Below are 21,036 nucleotides of genomic sequence, written 5' to 3'. Positions count from 1 at the left end.
CTGCTGCAAAAATTCTAAGAACTCCCCACAAAGTGAAATTCACAAAGCATGAAACAACATACATATAGAAGAGTAATCCATATGTAGGTATGGATTAACCACTGCACATTAGAAGGCTATAAGTGACTCACGCAGGTCCTGTAGGTCAACCCACACCCACATGGCCTCAGCCATGAGCCAATGCTATTTGGGGGGCCTTGGCATGGAAAGGTTTGGTAATTTACTGTACTTTGACAATTTGTAATGGTCCATGAGGATTACATCGCAGCCTTTTTCGTGCTGTGGTCCCACTCAATACTGGACCAATTTCAAAAATTGTATCCCCATAAGTCACTTTGACACAAACATGAGAAAATAGCCTCCAGGTTGAAAAACACCCAAGTTACAAAGCCAAGAATGAACTTTCAATACTTTTTTGTTTTGTCAACAACCTGTGCTGAAAATGACTGACTTTCCTTTTAAAGTGTACAGCCTCTCTGTATTCTGACACGTGTTCTCCATGTCTGACTGTCTCCAGATAGAAGAGGAGAACGCAGCTCTGCTCGCTGCTCTGTCTGACAGTTTGGATGGCATGGTGGATGCAGAGGTGGGTGGGCTCTCCGTCTTCCCCGCCCTGGGGGAGGAGCCTGAGCAGGAAGAGGAAGAAGAAGACAGCCTTCCTCTCACAGCTGGGGACTTCAGTCAGTCCCTGGGGGCCGAGAAAGAGGACCCATCTCTAGTAAGAACATCTTTATATGTCCTATAGATTGGGCAGTTTTTCTGTCTTCTACCTTTTTTGTTGGACAGTGTAAATGAGAGGAGAACATCTGATCAGAACACTCATTTCCATCCCTCTCAGGGTCCCTGACCTCACTTTTGGAGCTCATATCTGAACATTTACCCTCATTTAAGAACTTTATCTTTATCTCAGATACTCTCATGTCTCTTTTTCATCAATGGTGTGTAAATCAAAAAGTCTCACAGCTCAAAAACCATGGCCTGTTGAAGTGGAGCCTTTCATACATGCTTCAAACACCATCCTCTGCCCCCATTCACACCCACCACACTGCGCCTCTCCTTTCCCATGCTCCCCTTCTCTCTCTTTTTTCACCAGTATCTTAATCTGTGTCGTGTTTGCTAACCTTGATGTTCCCCTTGTTGGCCTGTGAGGTTCAAAGTCTGCCTTTAACTCCAGGAAAACAGAGGAGCGCTGAGGCACACAGCAACCTTTCATCCAGTCCCGTCCTCTGTGGGTGTGTTTGTTGCATTTCTGTATTTCTAAGGACTATATCTTCCCACAAGAATAGAAAGGACAGTTAAAAGCCTTCAGACTGAGGACCTGCTGCAAAAGCTTATTCAAGGAGTGTAATAGGAATTAAATGAGCTTTTATGTAGGGCTATTTATTGATCTGTTCATTATTGTCTTGGTTAATCGACTACTAATTTGGTCCATAAAATGGTCAAAAATATCAATCAGTTTCTTGCAAAGCCCAAGATGACATCCTCCAATGTCTTGGTTTGTCCACAACCCAAATTTATTTACTTTACCATCATAGAGGAGTAAAGAAACCAGAAAACATTTGCACTTAAGAAACTGAAATCAGATAATTTTGACTTTTTTTCTTGAAAAATTAATCAAAGCTAATAGTTGGCAATTAATTCAATAGTTGAAAAGTAATCAATTATTCAAATAATTGTTTCTGCCCTAATTACTATTAGTTTTGTATTTAGGGTTTAAGTACTAGATTACAACTCATTTTAAATTCAGAGCTAATAAGGTTAGCTATGGGATATGTATTTTTGATTTATTTTTTTAATTTGCACAAGTGAAAATCAAACAAATGGAATTGATGTAGTGATGGTGTGATGTTCCCATATCCCAGCAATTACATTGGTGAGTAGAAAACTGTCATAACTGATCAAAAACAACGGTCCAAACTACAAGGACACACATTCTTTACTCAAGTAGAGTACAGGTACTTGTGTAAAGTATCTGGTAAAAGTTGATCGCTGATCTAATGTCAAGTCAAGTCGAGTCTTGTCATATACACTGTAAAAACAAGTTTTCCTGTACATTTAAATTCTTACTTTGCCTTTCTTCTCTGAATGATGTTAAACAGTAAAAAAAAACACGTATGAGTTAAAGAGAAAGAAAATATAGAATATTGTGCTTAACAAATTTATTAGACCACCTGTCATAAAAAACAGACAACATAAATATTTTAGAAATCTTGTGATGTGATTGTTATTTATTTGGCAACTAACAAACTGAAACAACTAAATAGTCCTTTTTCACACATAATAACCAAAAAACTTCATATTTTGTACGGCCTCCTTTGGTCTTGATAACAGCTTGCATTCTTGCTGGCATTGTTTTTATGTAGTTTTTGACAATCTCTTTTGTTATTGAGTTCCAAATAGTTTCTATCTGTTCCCACAGACTTGCTTTGGATGAAACTTTTGTGTGATCAATCTTTGAACCTACTAAATCACAAATTTGTTCAATAGGATTCAAATCTGGACTTTGACTTGGCCAGTCCATCAGTTCCAGAACTCCAGATTCTTTTTCTTGGTCAAATAGTCTCTGCACAGCTTTGAAGTTTGCTTGGGCTCATTGTCTTGTTGGTATATGAACCAATCAGATTCAGTCCAGAAGGTATCCCATGATGCAGACGTTCTTATTCATGATACAGTCGATTTTCACGAATTTGCCCACGCCATTTCCACAAATGGAACCTCATACCATAAAGGAATCTCCACCGTGTTTCACTGTGGGTGAAATGTGTCTGGTATCAAAATGTTCTCCAGCTTTTCTGTGGACATAAAGACAACGATGCTGACTGAAGAGTTCAAACTTGGACTCGTCCATCCAGAATACCTTTTTCCAGTCATCAACAGTCCAGTGTTTGTGCTCCCTGACAACACTGAGGAGTTTCTGGATGTTTGCAGGCTTCAATAATGCCTTCTTAGCAGCTAGTCTTCTCTTTAAACCTTGTTCCATCAGTCGTCTGCTTGTGGTCATTCTGGAGACTTTCTCTGACTCTGATCTAGAAGCATTTATCTCTTCCTGAAGATCAGCAGTGGTCTTCCTTCTGTCTCTAGTACTTCAGATCTTGAGGTGTCTGACATCTGCTTCAGTTAACTTTTGTTTCCTGCCTCTTCCTTGGTGTATTTTGTAAGTACCAGTCTCAGTGATTGACTCCAAAGCATACTTGACCACACTGTGAGACACTTTATGTCTTTCCCTATTTGTCTCAGAGACCATCGAGCATCATGAACTGTTTTAATGTGGACTCTTTTATTTTCAGTGAGCTCTCCACGTTTTACCATTGTGAACAGGAATGAGGAATTTTAAACTGAATTCACTTTTTTTATACCCAGATTTGAAGCGGCTCACTGGGCTTCTCTGAGAAGTCAGAAATTAATCAAGCATAGCATTCAACAACTAAAACTATTTTTTCTGTTCGGAAATGGATATAAATAACTATAATTTGACATCTTAGTAAAGCATGTTTTTTTGGTAAAACAGTAAATTTGAAAATTCAACAATAACAATAATAATTATATTTTAGCATTAAAAAAAATATCGTTTATGTTAAAGAGCTTCTACACACTGGTGTATTAACCATTACAGAAACATAAAAAATATTTTGGTAATTGCCAATGCTGTTAGTTAAGTGCAGCTGTGGCATAAACCATACACTGGATAGCGGTCTAATAAATTTGTTAAGCAATGTGTTTACATACACACACACACACACACACACATGTATATATATAAGAATATAAAATACAGGAGACGAAACTAAAGTAACTGAGTAACACTTTCTACTGTTAAAATATTCAGTATGAAATATTGTTACGTTACATTGTCCAAAAATATACATAAAAACAGTATCAAAAAACTGCAATAAGTAGCAGAAGCATAAATGTGAATGTAAACATCTATTGAGAATACTGTCCAAAAGTAAAAGTGAAAAAGCACCAACTCACTGTACGTCTCATTACAGTTAAAAGAGTTTTTTTTTTTATCTCGTCTTGTTATGTCTGTCATGTGTGTGATATACATTGATGGATACACCAAGGAATCATTTTTTCTCTTCATTATTGTCTCATCTGTTTAGGCTGAAATCAGTCTTGATGTTTGGAAGGCGGCATGCAATGATGAAAACTTTATATAATCAACAATCCTGCTTCAATGCATCAAAATCAGATTGTTTTGAAAAGAGAAGAAGAAAAGAAATATATTTGTGATGAAATGTAGGGAGTAAAGTAAAAAGTTGTCAGAAAATAAATACTCAAGTAAAGTACAGATACCTGAAATGTCTCTGTTGTGATAGGCTGTCATTTTCATTTAAAATCTGGGCCAAGTTTAGGTTTTAGCATTAGGGATAGCTAATCCAGAGTCCTCACAAGTTTAGTAATCCAGACATGTGTGTGGTCTTCCAGCACGTGCTCCAGTTTATGTGTTTGCTTGTTTTGAACCCCGTTCCCCCTCTGCTCTCCCTCTTTTCACACAGTGCTGCTGGATTCCTCTCTCCCGCTCTCTATAGGCCCTCTGTCATTCCCTGAACCAGACTTCTAGGAATAAACCTTGTTTTTCTCTCCTCACACTGCTCCCCCCTGTTATCAGCCGTTGCCTGCACCTGAACTGCGTCACCCCAAAAAACACTAAACCACCGTCTCATCACACAGGAACAACAAATTGCCGTATCTCTTTACAGTGAATATTGTGCCCTATTTTCTCCTCGGTTCACTCTGTTGTCAGAAGAATGCAGGCCTGCACTCGGCTCTGGAGCTTAATTGAAGCAGGAAGCTATTTCACTGCAATAAACGACTTATGATTACTGCTGTAATGCGGCCTTATTGCACTTGTCAAGATGAATCCAGCCCGCTTCCTTAATTTGACTTAAATTTCACAGCAAATGGGCTGCTCGCAGGGTTTTGTTGTGTGCTCTGATTTAGCCGCAGTCTGCAAAGATACTATTGTTTGGTGGCCATAAGTCATGCCGGATGGCTGAATACCTTCAGCGTAAATATTCACCAAGCTGCACTGCCTTCCAATTACACACTGAGTTGCACTATAAAACAAGTCTGTCAGGGAAGTCAGAGGTTTGTTAAGATGGACAATCAAAAGCTGGATATTGCAACTCTTGAGGCTCAACAAAGTAAACTAAATGAACAACATGACTCTATAGGACCAGCTCCTGAAGTTTACAGGAAACTGATGATTAATGACTTGTGAGTTGTGAAAAGGGAAACAAGCAAAAAGAACTGCTCTTTGTGAAATTATACTTGATGCTTTAAAATGACGACAAGTCAATCTGGAGATCTGCATGTTTCACAATCCCAAATTTAAACTATTTAGCCATGCTTGCACTGTGGTATTAGGGATGTATGGACTCACCACAGTCCCCTTTTTGTTTTGTGCACCAATAACAGTATATATATGTATATGTTCTCTGTGCTATGTAGTGTAATGCTGGAAATATACTTGCTTTTAACTACGCGTTCGCATACGCACCCCTACGCATCCCTACGCTTCATGGCTGCCTCGCGTATCCTGCGTCCATTCGGAGCGATAGTTGTGCGCCTCCTCAGAAATTAACGCTACGCATGCGTGAACGCAAACGCATGGTTAAACAGCAAGTTTATCTCTGGCCTTAGACTCATCTAAGAGAAAAAAAAGAAAAAGAAAGAAAACATAAGTAAGATCACAACTAATGATTATTTGCATTGTTGATTAATCTGTCAGTCATTTTCTCAATTAATCAATTAGTTGTTTGGTCCATAGAATGTTAGAAAATTGTGAAAACTTCTTGCTTTCTTCCACAACCCAAGGGTATTCAGTTTACTTACACAGAGGATTAAAGAAAGCATAAGATATTTACATCAGAGAATCAACTATAACTTTTTTTCTTTAAAAAATTACTCACAACAATTAATTGATTATCAAATAGCTGACAGTTAATATAATCATTTACAAATGTAAATGAATTCCATAAATAAACTAATGCTTTGGCTTTAGTTAAAACGTTCCTGATGGAGGAGCTGTAAAAAACATCTTTATTACATCTGAACTTAATAAAAATGCTAGATACCTAGCTAGCTGGCTAACATCAAGCAACAGGAAAGGAGAAGGTTGACCCAGGCTCTGCCAGGTGCTAAACTTGTGCAAAAATGGGTGTGACTTAGAAAGGGTCTGGTTCTGATGATTGTTTTGTGACTTTTCCTCTAACCCCACCATGAGGTTGATCCTTGTGGTTTTGAGTGAAATTCTCAACAAGTATTGGATATGATTTGATTTTTTTTTCATGACATTTAGCAGATATTCATGTTGCTCACACAATAACTTAGAATACTTTTGTAATTGGTTTTTATTCCATCATCAGGTTAAAATACATGTGCAAAAATGAAAAAAGATACCAAGAAATGCATGACAGAAACGCATACAACACATTTAGTTAAGCATAGGGTGTCAATACCACAAACTTGATAACTAATAATTAGTTTGTTACTTGGGGAATATCCCACTGAGTTTGGGTGTAAAGTAATAATTAAGGCAGTCAGTGATCAAAGAGTTTCATCATCATGGTTATGGCTTGAGACACTTGGCACTGCAGTATAGTAGTTGTAGTGAGCTAGATCAATATTGATAAATTAAGTCTCTTCTGCAAAATGATTGCAGTTAATGAAAAAAATATACTGTGTTTAGACAAACTACCATTTTAGCATTAGTGAGTATAAATCTGTGTCATTTTATGATAAATAGTTACACCATCAGTGCTGCCAGGGCTTGTATCAGTTAATTTAGTAAAAAAGTATGCTCTAACTAGGCTAAGTTAGAATTTACACACAACTGGTGCAATGGCTGCAGAAATGATTTGAAGTTGTTTTTATCCTTTCAAAGGCTCTGACAGACTTTAACGAGCTCTGACCATGTGTCATATTCAGTAGTGAACTATGAGAGCTGGAACTTCAGTTCAGCCAAAACCCAAAGTGTCAGACAGCAGGTAGCTTGTGATGTGTTTGTAGTTTGTAGTTGCCACATACAAAAACCCAGTAGAGGGCAGCAAAGACCACACAATGATAGCAGAATAAATCATGTTTTTTCTAGAGTTTTCTGTACTTAAACTTACATTAATAAGTTTAAGTACAGTACAATACGTTTAACTTTGTGTTTGATATTAAGAGCTATTCTAATCTATATGGATCATTATGAGTTTTTTTTACCATTCATATATCATTCTTTTTATTATTCATTCATTAGCATAGACCTCCAGTTCTATTATTTCTGTCACAGCTCTGTCTGCTGTGTTGCACTTGTCTGCTTCTTCTCGAGCAAGGTGTCTCTTCCCACCCACACACTGAAAACTAAAATGTGATTGGTTAATTCACCTGTCACTTTCTAAACAAACACAGTAATGAAGTTCTAACCAATGAGTGAGCCAGCTCTAACCTTTCTCTGCTTAGAGACAACAACAAAGAAAATCTGATTGGATAACTCTATTTTGCTGTTTTCAGGACAGTAACTTTCCTTTTTGAAGCAAAGTTGATAGAAAATGAGGTTTATTGAATTAGAATTAGAGGAGAATAGCCAAATAATGAAATGAAATAAATCAAATATACTATATTTAAATATAATATTTGAAATACTGATATATTAGGCCTTCTCTGAAGGCCTAGGAGGCCCTCAGGGCTTCTCCTCAGGTCATATTTTACCTTTATGTTTATTTAAGGCTGTGCTACATTTTTTGGTACCATTACAGGATCTGAGAGACAAATGACCAGAGGAAGGGGCATTCCTTCCAAATTGGTGGAAATGACTCTAATGACCTCAGATGGTTCAGTACAAGAATAAGGATAGTTTGGCAGCTGAAGAAGCAAAAAAAAAAAAGCCAAACCTCACAGCGATATCTCTGTGTGTGTGTGTGTGTGTGTGTGTGTGTGTGTGTGTGTGTGTGTGTGTGTGTGTGTGTGTGTGCCCGTGTGTTGGGGGGGTGGGGGCTAACACTATGCTGGCATGGAAACAACAAACAGGACACAGTGAGACAGAACTGGTTTTGTTGCTGTTAAAGGACATGGAGGTATTGTTTAGTCCAAAACAACAGGTCAGTGATACTGTGAGGTCAAGCCACCAGATGCCATCATCTTCGCTGTTGTGTTGCAAAACATAGTGGTTCTACACATGACTGCCCTGCTCTTTTTTCACCTTGAAGACTCCTTAGTTATCAGTCAACTTCTGTCAAAATAAGAATGAATGCAGGCTGGTTAATCAGTTACGCCTGCCAGTTCTCTCAGTTCCAACCTCCATCTAAGAAAAGACGGTGAAGGTCAAATGAGAAGTGGTTGGTTCTGTTACATAGCTGCTGTTAAACCATGAGAAGAACCTCATTGACACCAATGTAAGTCATTGTAGTCATTTTATCATTAATTTGTGAGATATGAAATAATTACTTTATAATTTGTATCATAGCTGATATGAAAGAAAGAATTTTAAATTTGTAAACTGTTAACAATATGAACCCGATATTTGTTAACGGTTAATAATTAGTTTTTAAACTGTCTATGAACATTATTTGGATGCTGTTATGAGGTTGTGACTGGTGATTAGAAACCTGACATACTTATGTATATAACATATGTGTCACATCAAGTATGTGAACTTTCTTAAGCAACATACTTAACCCAAACCATGATCTTTTCCTAAACCTACCCAAGTAGTTGTTGCGCCTTTATTTTGAAGGTCTACCCAGATGTTACATATTATATGAGTTGGGAATATCTACAAACATCAACTGATTATAATAAAATTGCAACTGATGTTAATAAAATTTTACAATTGTTTTATAAATGGTTTATAAATAATATGTGAACATTTGAATGTCTGTTAAAAGTAAAGTAGCTATAAACTTTAATAATCAATTTACCATTTATTATTGATGATTATTATAAAGTCTTACCAGAGAAGCTTCTGTTTTTAACTGAAACCTTTTCTACTATTATCTGACTCAAAACCTAAATGTTACAAAAGTTATTTCATAAACTTTAAGTGCTCTGCATGTTACACACATCTAAATACCAGTACTGTATCCTGCATTTGAAAGTTGTAGTAACCGCTCATGATTTATCCTACACAAGCACCGCATGTCATTCCTGCTTGTTTTTCCTCAAATACTGCACCAGTAGAGCTGAAAAAGACTTCTCTATCCTCTGATACACTCACTGCTCTCAGTCAACTGGCTGTTGCTGCACTCCTCTGACAGCTGGCAAGATAACACACTTTTCCAGAAGTTTCCTCACATATACACAGGCCCCTTTTTCTGTCACACATCCACATAGCACCACTACTATGATCACTTATGGTCGCTGCCAAGCTACTGCAGTCTCTACCTCTGTCTTTGTCTTTGTTGTTGCCTCCACAACTCCTGAAATATTCTCCCTTGGGCATCACCTTGGTACACCTCCAGGCAGAAACGTTGTGACTAGCAAGACAAGTCAGACCTTCTCTCACCTTGGGGGATCCAGAGTTTTCTTTGTCTGAAGTTGTGAGTTGACTCATACCATTTACATGTCAGGTGAACATTACTGGTTGCTTTCAAAGGAACAGTAAGAAAACTTTTTTTCCCCACTTAAGATTAACCAAAAATATTCAGGCAAGCACTGTACAATGTAGGAATTAAAATGGAATTTTTAAAATCTAAATTTGAGAATTTTGTTTTGGAAATGTTGTGGTTAAACCAGAAACAATGAATGCAAATTAGCTTTGACTAGAAGTCCTATGTACATTGCTTCAGGTGCATTTTTTACCTCTCTGTAAGTATGTCTATATCTATATTGTCCCTGTCAAAAGTAAATGCTAAATATTAAAATAAATGAAAAAAAACAATAATAGTCTAGCATATGGTGCATCGATTGACAAATCCATGCCATTTCTGCACTGTAAATCCAAATAAGTTGCCACAATTTTTGTGAGTTAATAAACTCAAAAGTTGGAGGTCAACAGATATGTCAGACTCTTTGAAGTTTCCACTCACTAAAAGTAATTAGTTTGATCATTTGGTTTTAGTGTGGTTTTTCAGATTTTAACCTTCAGCACTTGTGCTTTCTGGCAGAAAGGTTTTAGGAAATCAGGTGCCATCGTATTAAAAGAGACAAAACCCACACCAGGAGCTGGCTGTGTGCTGTATAAAACTTCCATCCAGGAGATTCTACTCCCATATTAAACTTACTGTTGACTTGTTTTATTATCATTTATTGTTTTCAGTTGTGTGTGGCTGCTTGGTCGGGTTTAAACACAAGAACCACATGGTTAAGTTTAGGGGAAAAGAATAGACTTTAAACCACAGTTTACAAAGGATTTCTGCCAGAAAGCCAGAACTTCTTCAATGTGAGCTTGTGATCTGATGGAGGTCTCCATCTCCACTGTCTCAGTTAATAACTACTTTACACCACTACTGTTGCGATTACTATTCACCTGGAGCAGCCACTGACTTAACTTCAGTAATTCTAAATATTTTGAAGTTTGAATTGCTGCTTACACTGCTACAAGTACCTATATTTATGTCAGAGCAGCTCCATGACCTGGTATTTATCTATCTGGATAATTTATATTTTCCACTCTTATCTTTTACTGTTTGTGCTAGAAAGAAACCTGCTAAAACAAACAAAAACTTTCCTCTAAACTATCTATTCTGTAAAAGTTTCATAATGACAGATTACTAATGATGACCCTGATTTGTAAACACTTTTTAGATTCACTGAATGATTTGCTTGTCTTAAATGTCCTGAAACTCTGAGAGGCTCCAGTGATTCCAGGACCGACTCCATGCCCTCTGACAGAAAACTGAATATTTCACTTTACAGTGTATAAATCATATCATCCTGCATCCTCGCTCTGTTTCCACTGCATAAACTATCAGTGGCAAAAATAGCAACTTGACATTCACATCCACTCACACAGAAAAGCCTGCTGTAATAACATTATGCTGTTTACTCTACTGAAGCTGCTACATGTGTGTGTCTGTGTGTGTGTCTGTGTGCTTCACCCCAATTTCCATCAGTTCAGTACTTTACTGTCACATGACTGCTGTCACTCATGTGTTCTGGCCTGAGTGTGGCACTGCCCTCTGCTGGTGATGAGCAATACTGCAGTGTGTGTGTGTGTGTGTGTGTGTGTGTGTGTGTGTGTGTGTGTGTGTGTGTGTGTGTGTGTCTCTGTGTGTGTCTGTGTCTATCTACCACACATCTGTTTACATTTTATTAGCTTGATTGGATTCATATTAATGACTCAATTTCTTTATGAGTCAGGAAAAATTTTATTAAAATATTTACTAGTCATAACTCAGTCAGTCATTCAGTCAATTTAGTCAACAGTGTATTGACAAGTTATAAATGAATTTCTGAATTAAAACTACTGTGTATTGATGATCATTTTAAATATGTATTTAAAGGAAATCAGACATTTGAAAATGTATTTGGAAATACAGATAGTTGACAAATCAAAGCCTCCAGAACCGATTCACGATTCTTTATGGAAGCATCTGTATTGCTGTACATTCTCTCCTCATTTATTTCGATTTTTCCTGTATTTTGTCATCCATCTCTGTCTTGAATTATTGGTTTTATTATACAAATTATAATTGCTGACTGGATTGTCAATGAGATCGGTCACATTGTAATTATGGGTCATCAAAAAGGATTTGCAGACATCTAAAATATAATTATGATCAAACTAAACTGCTTTACAGTTTACATTACAACAGCTTTCCATGTGTATATTTGTGCTTATTTGTCTCAGATAAAATCATGTATCTCCAAATTGTATCTATGTCTGAAATAATAAGAAAGTTGGTTTTATATCTAGACAGTATTTTTAAGGTATTTCAGATGGTTGTAAAACACTTTTTTGAGATAACTATACTGGCAAACAGAGCAACATGAAGGTCTAGCCTGTAGGATTTATGGGGATTTATTGGCAGAATATGTCAGAAATGGAATAGAACACTGACAGTATGTTATTTATAATCACCTGAAAATAAGAATTGTTCTTTTTTGTTACCTTAAAATGTTTCAGTGACACAAATTCAGTTTCCAGTTTGGTGCAATTTTATCCTGGAAGAGCAGTTTCTCTTTTTAGTTAAAGGAGAAATCTGTAATATATTTAGTGTAAATCAGAAACAGTGATTAAGGAAACATGTCAAACTTAAAGACACACAACAAGGTGCTCTCTGAACTTAACATTCAAAATGATGCTGAATGTTTGCTGAATGAATTAGTGTCTCTTTACGAGTCTTAAGAAATCATTAATAATCTTGTAGAAGGAGGAGATGTTTAGAAATTAAAATTGAGCAATCTGTTAATGGAGTTTGGCAGGCAGTGAGACAGGCAGCCACTGAACTCCAACTCCAGAGTGTGTACTTTGAGAGCAGTGGGCTTTTGTTTTCAGGACAACAGGCTGGACTTAATATTGACAGACAGTTGACAGTTTGTACACCTGATCAACTTACAGATCAACTTGTCACCCCTTGTTTTGACAAAGTTGCGCGAATCTTGCATTCCTGCAGCTTGCCTGAGCTTCCCTGAGAGGGAACAATGCACTTCACCCATATTGTATATTAAGCAGGAATTCAACCTATTTAATATACGGCCTATGGCTCCAACACACTATTTGGACTGCAGGACTCATTTTTACACACACAATTGCTACATGTCACTCTGTGAAAAGGTCTTTCTTAGAGATGCACAACAAATATCAGGGCTGTATCTGTGTGTGTGTGTGTGTGTGTGTGTATATATATATATATATATATATATATATATATATATATATATATATATATATATGTGTGTACATATGTGTATATATATATATATGTACATATATATATATATATATATACATATATATATATATATATATATATATATATATATATATATATACATATACATATATATATATATATATATATATATATATATGTATATATATATGTATATATATACAGTCAAGCCCGAAATTATTCATAGCCCTAGCAAATTTTGCTTAAAGTTACTTTTATTCAACCAGCAAGTTTTTTTTTTTTTTAAGAAAATGAAACACAGGCTTCTCCCAAAAGATAATAAGACGATGTACAAGAGGCATCATTGTGGAAAAAATTATTTCTCAGCTTTTATTTACATTTGAACAAAAAGTGGCATGTCCAAAATTATTCATACCCTTTGCAAACTGTCACAGTCTATGGGAAAATCCAAAGTTCTGTACCATTCCGAATAGTCCAAGCTGTTCTAAAGCATCCTAATTACCCTGATTCATTGGGAACAGCAGTTGTAATCAACTCAACAGGTGAAAAACAGCAGCTCTCTGCAGTTGGTTTGTGACGAGTCATGGCTAAGACAAAGGAGCTCACTGAGGACCTGCGGCTGTGCATTGTGGCTGCTCGCAAGTCTGGAAAGGGCTATAAGGTCATATCTAAATGTTTTCAAGTTCCAGTGGCTACAGTGCAAAGTATTATTAAAAAATACAACACGTTCTGCACTGTGGAAAATCTCAGAGGACGTGGTCAGAAGCTAAAATTGACACCTATGCTGGCCAGGAGGATAGTGAGAGAGGTGAAAAAGAATCCAAGGATCACCACCAAGGCCATCCTGGTGAATCTGGGCTGTGCGGGTGGCAACGTCTCAAGACAGACAGTCCAACGGACACTGCACACTGCTGGGTTCCACGGACGCAGACCAAGGAGGATGCCATTTCTCCAGATAAGGCACACAAAAGCCCGCTTGGCCTTTGCAAATGCTCATCTGGACAAAGAAGAAGACTTCTGGTCTTCTGTTTTATGGTCAGATGAAACAAAAATTGAATTGTTTGGCCACAATGATGTATCCTTCATTTGGCGTAAAACAGGAGAAGCCTTCAACCCTAAGAACACCATCCTCACTGTCAAACATGGTGGTGGGAACCTAATACTTGGGAGGGGGGGGGGGTTCAGCCAATGGACCAGGGAACCTAATCACAGTAAACGGCACCATGAAAAAAGAGCAATACATCAAGATTCTCAACAACAACATCAGGCAGTCTGCAGAGAAACTTGGCCTTGGGCACCAGTGGACATTTCAGCATGACAACGACCCAAAACACACAGCAAAAGTGGTGAAGAAATGGTTAGCAGACAAAATCATGAACATTTTGCAGTGGCCAATAAAGGCTCTTCTATTCATTATTGAGAAGGGTATGAATAATTTTGGACATGCCACTTTTTGTTCAAATGTAAATAAAAGCTGAGAAATAATTTTTTCCACAATGATGCCTCTTGTACATCGTCTTATTATCTTTTGGGAGAAGCCTGTGTCATTTCTGGTCAAAAAAAAAAAAAAACTTGCTGGTTGAATAAAAGTAACTTTAAGCAAAATTTGCCAGGGGTATGAATAATTTCGGGCTTGACTATATATTCTTGTCACCATGTGTGTTCATATATCCTTTATTTGTGTCTCTGTTTCTCCACTGATGTGTTTGTTTTTGTCTTTCATTTGTGTGGCACTCCATTCATGTGTGATTGAAACTGCACCTCCGCTTTTTCGTGTGTGTGTGTGTGTGTGTGTGTGTGTGTGTGTGTGTGTGTGTGTGTGTGTGTGTGTGTCTCCATCTGACCACAGAACAAGGCCTCTATTGATGCTGCTACTGGAGCTCTGGAAGGCATCCAGAGTAGAGTAGAGTAAAGCAGAGAAGAGTAGAGTGTTTGAGGGGCCCAAATGCTGCAGGAAGGTTTTCAGTGTTTCACACAGATACAAACCTTCACTCTCCTCTTCACTTTCCTCAATGGGACTCTCAGAGGAGCATCATCACACACTCTTAGCCAAGTTGGCACACCCACAAAGGGCCAGGGTGGCTCTATTAGTGATGCAGGCCATCGTCCCTGTCAGTCATTTGACCCAGATAGTATTCTGTGGTTACAGCCAGCTCTGTTTAGTGGTAATGTTGTACTCATTAAAGCATTACAGCAATATACAATAAGACTGTTGTAAATAAAACATGGTGTAGCTATCCAAATTAACAATCCAACTATGACCCCTGGACAATAATCTGCAGCTTTATGGCAAATAACTACCATTATGAACACTAATCTGCTGCTTTATACCTCATCATTTTGATTCATAATTACCTTTCTCCCTATAATGTTTCACATGTCTTTCTCATAAAGATATATGCCAATCTAAACAGCATATTTCAGGGAATCTGCAAGTTAGGCCATTATGAATGTAATTTAATTTTTGGTCCATATTGGCAAAAAAGTACAGATATGAAGAAAAATCAGAGTCTGTGTTTTGTTTTCTAATTGCTATAGTGTGATCAGTACAATTTTTTTCTCAAAAATACATGATGTAAAATCAACTTCTTAAAAGTAATTTTAACCCTATAATCAATGCATTTTTAAGACCTGTCAAAATTGTCATTAAAGACTTTATAAGGCCTAAAAAAAATATTGGATTTTAGGCTTTTGAAGGGCCTGCAGAAACCCTGTATTAATAGATGTTATGCACCATCAATCAGGTCCAGTGGGTGATTTAATGTCAATGCTGATGGCTAGATTTATAAGATAGTTGTACACTAACCTGAAACATTTCTAGTGTGGTTTTAAATTCATTCTGATGAGATAAATTGACACAGTAAGCTCAATGGCTGGAAAATATCCCATTGGACCAAAAGCTCATTTTTCTAACAGATCATTATCCCAAAAACAAATGGGACAGTGGCATGGCATGGTGCTCCTGTCTGTTATTCAGGTAGAATGGTCATTTATCTAACTAGCCAGCAGGCTAAAGTACTAAAGCAACATGAAGATGACTTAGCTCGTACAAGCTAAGTTAGCTTGTGTTTAAATGTTAAAAAGAAAATGAGTGTTATCTGAGAAGATAATGTTTAGTTAACATATTGATATCATACCATGGCCATGAAATACTTGTTTTGAAAGTGTATTTCCTCTCTGAAAATTCCACTTTCAAAATTTTCTCTCTGTAATATTGTCATTGTCAACTTGATAATTAAATCATTAGATAGATTTATGTTGGGGCCATTGATTTTGAATATTTCATCTTTGTTCTGAAAAATCTGTCAGTTTGATATTGTGGTGATATGGTTCTAAAAGCTACAAAAGCTACAATAAACATTAGCCTGAGGTGCATTTGCTATGGTGGAAAAATGAGTGAAGGTCAAATCAGAAGCTGTAGCAAATTTAAAATGCTCTGTTGTTGCAAACTGAGCAAAGCATAGCAACATCATTGCTGAGTTAAGCCAAAATTGCCCCCAAAAAGTGAAAATGAAATGATTCAAATGGCTGACTTTACAGATTTATGCTGAAAATTCACCATCAACATACACAACAAAAATTCAAGCTTTGTGATTGTGATTGAATTTGATGAAATGTACTTTGGTAGACATGTAATGTCTTTATTCCCACTAACTTTGACTTTCAAAAAAGGTTTCTCATCCAATGTTTTGGTAGTAGCACTTCCTGGACTCAAAATGCATTTGTTTGTTCTTTGGATGGGTACATGTACTCAAAAATCACAAAAAGCTCCAAGCTCTCTATTGAAACTATTAAAATTATTTTGTTGTCTTGGTATGGTCAGTTGTACCTTAAAAAAAAGCAGACTCTTGGTGTATTTTGGGCATCAAGCATGTTTAAAGTTACTCATATTTTTGAACTGGATGTATTCATACTTGTCAGTCACCTAAGAAAATTTTACTCTCAAGGACACCAGAAATAATGCAACTTCTGCCAATTTACATCTTGTATACAACACACAAATTGCATTCATTCCCAGCAGAGAAGAATTAGCTTACAAATCCGGCCTTATTTACCAGGAAATGTTGACCTCCAATATGGGGGCCAGAGGGTGTGTTCCATTACATGAACCCTGTCTGTGCAGGGCCCTTTTGCTGTAAATCATTTGGGAAGACCTGTTCTGCTCCAATTCTCATTCCTATCACATCTGTATTTCCTACATCGTCTTCTCCTGGAGCAAACGCTGCACAGCTTAGTGGGGGATTTTCTCCCTAAGCTGATTTATATCAGCTGATAGCCCTGTCATGAAGCTGGGAATGGATGAAGAGACAGATGGAAAAAAAAGCAAAGGACAGTGGGGAATGAGGAGTGGTTGTGTTAATATCCATTTGAAAGGTAATACTCAGGGAGGGGTTTGTTCTGTTTCCTCTCTGTTTTCCTCTCTGTTTCCTCTGTATCTTAACTGTGGCTTCCTGTTTGATCTGAAGGAAGGAGAGAGAAAGAAGGATGGATGAGTGAGAGGTAAAACATAGCATAGGATAGATGGAGATAAGGAAGTGGATATAGTCGATGTACATAGGTTTGGATGAAGATGAGAAATTGGAAGGAAATGGCAATAGTAGCAAAGCTTTTATAGATGAAAACTGAGAAAAGGAGCTAAAAGATTGGACAGGAAATAAGGAAAGTGATATGTGGGTGACAAAAGAAGTAGACAAAAGGGTATAACAAAGAGACCAGAACCATATTGATAGATAGACATGACTATTGGATGGGAGGATGAAGGAGAAAGGGAGGAGAGGAAGTCATATTCTGTTATTCTAGAGAGAGAAATGGCAGAATCCAGTTCTTTAATGGGAAACGTGAACATGCCATTTCGCCGTCAGCTTTAGGGATGTGATAAATGTACAGTATCATAACCTTATGACCTCCTCTGCACATTATTCCCTTGTACAAACATCCATCTACAGGGCGTTAGCAAGCAACAGAATATAGATAAAAAATTTGAATGAAAGGCTGAAGGAGCCAAATTCCTCACTATAAACCCTTCTATTTTTTTTTTCAGCTCGTCTCTTCTGGAATCCTAGATATCATTTTATGGATGTGAGGACTCAAAAATAGTTAGAATTTTTTTTTTCCAAATTTCCATCCATGTTTGGTCCTGATCCCCTAGTCAAACCATGGAACGTAACATAGGTACAAGAACAAAACTACATCCTACCACTGTACTAAATATGTTGGATGCTAATTTGCAGAGTGCAGGCTAACTGATTTCTCCCACCCTCTTCCTCACCAGCTGAAGAAGCTGCTGCTGACTCCTCCCAATGTGCCCACGGGCATCGACGCACACAAAGATAGAGCCCACAGCCATCGCTATAGCAACAGAAGCCTGCACCTACGGCCGGTCAGACCTTTGGTCAAGGTGAGGCACAAATTACTGTGAAAAGCTGTTGATTAAAGGTAGATTTGGCTGCTTTTCAATGACAGTTTAATGGGATTTTAAAACTCTTCCTTCAGTTAATCATTCTGTAATAAACCTCCAGCTTTCTTCAGTCTTTTCTCAGACTGTGAAGTAGAACTGAAGCAGTGTAACAACTCCAGACACACATCTCTGTATTCACCGCTTAACGCCTCATTCACTGTGTCTTCTGAAGGCTGGCAAGATAGCAAAATTGGATTTTTCCAATCACTTCTCCTCAGAGGTGGCGAGTTAAGGCAGAAGTAATTTACTGTTGCATGCAGGGCCTGCAGTCAGCATTACTGCCACTGCAGAAGTTTTCTTCAAGCAAGGGCCTCTAGTTGTTTCCAGGCTAGAGTCAGACCAGTACATGGAAGAGAGCTTTTGATCAAGAATTATTCCTGCACTGCAAGGCTGGAAAAGTAATCGGTTGCTCAGAGGCTTGAAATGATATATGTTGTCTTTCACTGACAAGTTAACTCTTGTATTCATATTGAATATAGACCATTCTCTCTTAAAAGAGAGGTGGAGGTAGAGTGATGTAGTTGAGATTGGTGGTTTGTCTGTGACACCAGAGCCCACAGTATGTATCACGTTTCTTACCAATAGTCAACATTGATTTCTTTAAACTATGACCACAATCTGTCCTAAGCCTTAACCAAGTTGTCTTTTCCACGATGGTCTACACTAAACAGCCAAAACTTGACCCGACTGAAAGAGGTGGTCTTGGTCCAGATCAAAATGAACTAGATTTCAATTTGTTTCTAGTGTGAAAACATTTGTTTGGATGGTTCAGATTTTCAGACCTATTACATGAAGTTCTGGCAGAAGCTATTGTTAGAACCAGAACAAGGTAAAACAACACAACAAAATAAAATGAGCTTTGGTTGCACATGGGGAGAGAAAGAGACCAAATGTGAAAATGTTAAGCAATTTGGTGTGATGATTTCCAAGTGTCCATTGGAAATAAAAATCTGGTTCCAGAGTTAGAGAGGGAGGACTTGAACTGAACTGAAAACACACCAACCTCAGACAAAGAACCATCTACAAACCAAACAGTTCCAAGCATATGGAGACACAGGTCATGTAGGTGATGACGTCAAGACATAGGTTTGTCACGTTTAGTTCTTTAGTGTGCTCACATAATTGCAATGTGAAACCAAAATATCAAATCTGTACAAAGTACAAAAATGCAAGCCTTGGTTTGGATTTGCAGGTGACAATAGGTCCTTAGTTGCCTAAACTAACCAATGCTAAACTTTCTGGGTTGCAGATTAGAAAATGCTTGTATGAGTCACAACAGGCATATGAGTCACTTTGAAAGGCACTGACTTCAGTCCCACCTAAAACTATTTCATCAAACTGGCTTTGTGGACAGGGGTTTGATTTCTGCCTTTAAACCCCAAAGACCCTTTCAGACACTATGAGATTTGAGCTGCTTGGGTTCAGAGCAAGCTTGCATCCAAAGTTCAGTGGATTCAACTTTGGACCAAGCAAGCAAGCCATTGAAGCCAGATAGGGCTGGGTATTTGTACCCACCTTACCTTACCTTACCTTTAAGGTATCGACTGAAATAACACAGTACCAAATAGAATCAAAACTTCTTCAGTCAAACAATATGGAATGATTTTGCTTGCAGCAAGTGTTTGTCGATTTAATACAACTCATTATTTAGATAATTCCGCAGCAGCTACAACCCATCAGTCAGTGATGTGGTGAGGTTGAGCAGAGGAAATGACTGACAGAATTAGCAGTTCTAATAAAAGTATCAAATGAAATACTCTGTTGGTATTGTTATCACTTTAAGGGTACTGGTGTGAGAGTGCAGCGGTGCTGTTACATCGAAAGCCTCTTAATGAGAATAAATTATCATGGAACTATTGAAAAATTGTGGTCAAACTTGGCTTCAGTACAAAAACAATAGCCCTGACCCTCTCTAAGAACTAGCTGAACCCTCCCTCTGACAGGAGCAGGAATAAATAGTGAAACTTTTCCAGCTAGCAGTTGTCCAGCTAGTACAACAGTTTTTATCTTTCAAATGGCAGATATCTCATTTTAGACTAAAAACTTGTCAGGCCTTCAAGATCACAGAGATGTTCAGCTGATAGATGTGGTGTTGGGGAAGAAAGGACGTTTACAATGGCTACTGCTGTATGACTTAGCAGTAATTGGATAGCTGCTAGCATTGTGCTTCAAGTGGACATTGATTACAACACCAGTCATCTATCTTGTACAGACATAAAGCACTGTGAGCCTTCATACAGCCTTCTGGTCTGGCTCAAGTGAGGAAGATACAGAAAACCCACAGCACATGCAGTGCAGGGATAAGCCAAGCTTGTATCCATCACATGCCCTCCTAACCTTGCTCTGTGTGTGTGTGTGTGTGTGTGTGTGTGTGTGTGTGTGTGTGTGTGTGTGTGTGTGTGTGTGTGTGTGTGTGTCTGAGCTTTAGTTTTAGAGTAGTGTGGCTTTGCTGTGGCAGATGGCAGAGTATTGACTGACAGGGCAAGAGGGCAACAGTGAATCATAGTCTCTCCCTCTCTCTCCTCTCTATGAGTAATATAGAATCAGCCATTTCATTGCAGCTGCACACTGAATCATCCCTCACGTAGTCAGAAGCAGAATTTACTGCTGTGTGCTCAGTGTTCCTGTATCCAGGGCAGGAAATTGAAGATACACCCATGCCTTCATGAGTCTGTTTTTGTTGTTTGGTGCTTCATTTTTCTTCTTCCCATGAACACCTGGAGACAGTGTGATGAGATATTTCTAGCAGCTACTGTGGATTTTGATAGAAAATGAAGAAAGTTTGATCTGAAG

The 21,036-nt window shown here is 37.8% G+C and overlaps 1 protein-coding gene across 1 annotated transcript in view; it reads left to right on the top strand.

Annotated features, from left to right (window-relative positions):
* The window catches only part of ppargc1b (peroxisome proliferator-activated receptor gamma, coactivator 1 beta), a 145,401-nt gene that overhangs the window by 104,230 nt on the left and 20,135 nt on the right, over positions 1–21,036 (top strand). Inside the window, exons 3-4 of the mRNA XM_084719830.1 lie at positions 518–718; positions 18,058–18,183. Coding sequence (XP_084575956.1) covers positions 518–718; positions 18,058–18,183 — 327 coding nt within the window. The remainder of the gene's footprint in view (positions 1–517; positions 719–18,057; positions 18,184–21,036) is intronic.

The sequence above is a fragment of the Lutjanus erythropterus genome, chromosome 5, assembly GCF_056507025.1.
Source record: "Lutjanus erythropterus isolate fLutEry1 chromosome 5, fLutEry1.hap2, whole genome shotgun sequence".
Lineage (NCBI taxonomy): Eukaryota > Metazoa > Chordata > Actinopteri > Lutjaniformes > Lutjanidae > Lutjanus > Lutjanus erythropterus.
Note: the sequence above shows the minus strand (reverse complement) of the source record. Positions and strands in the feature narration are given on the sequence as shown.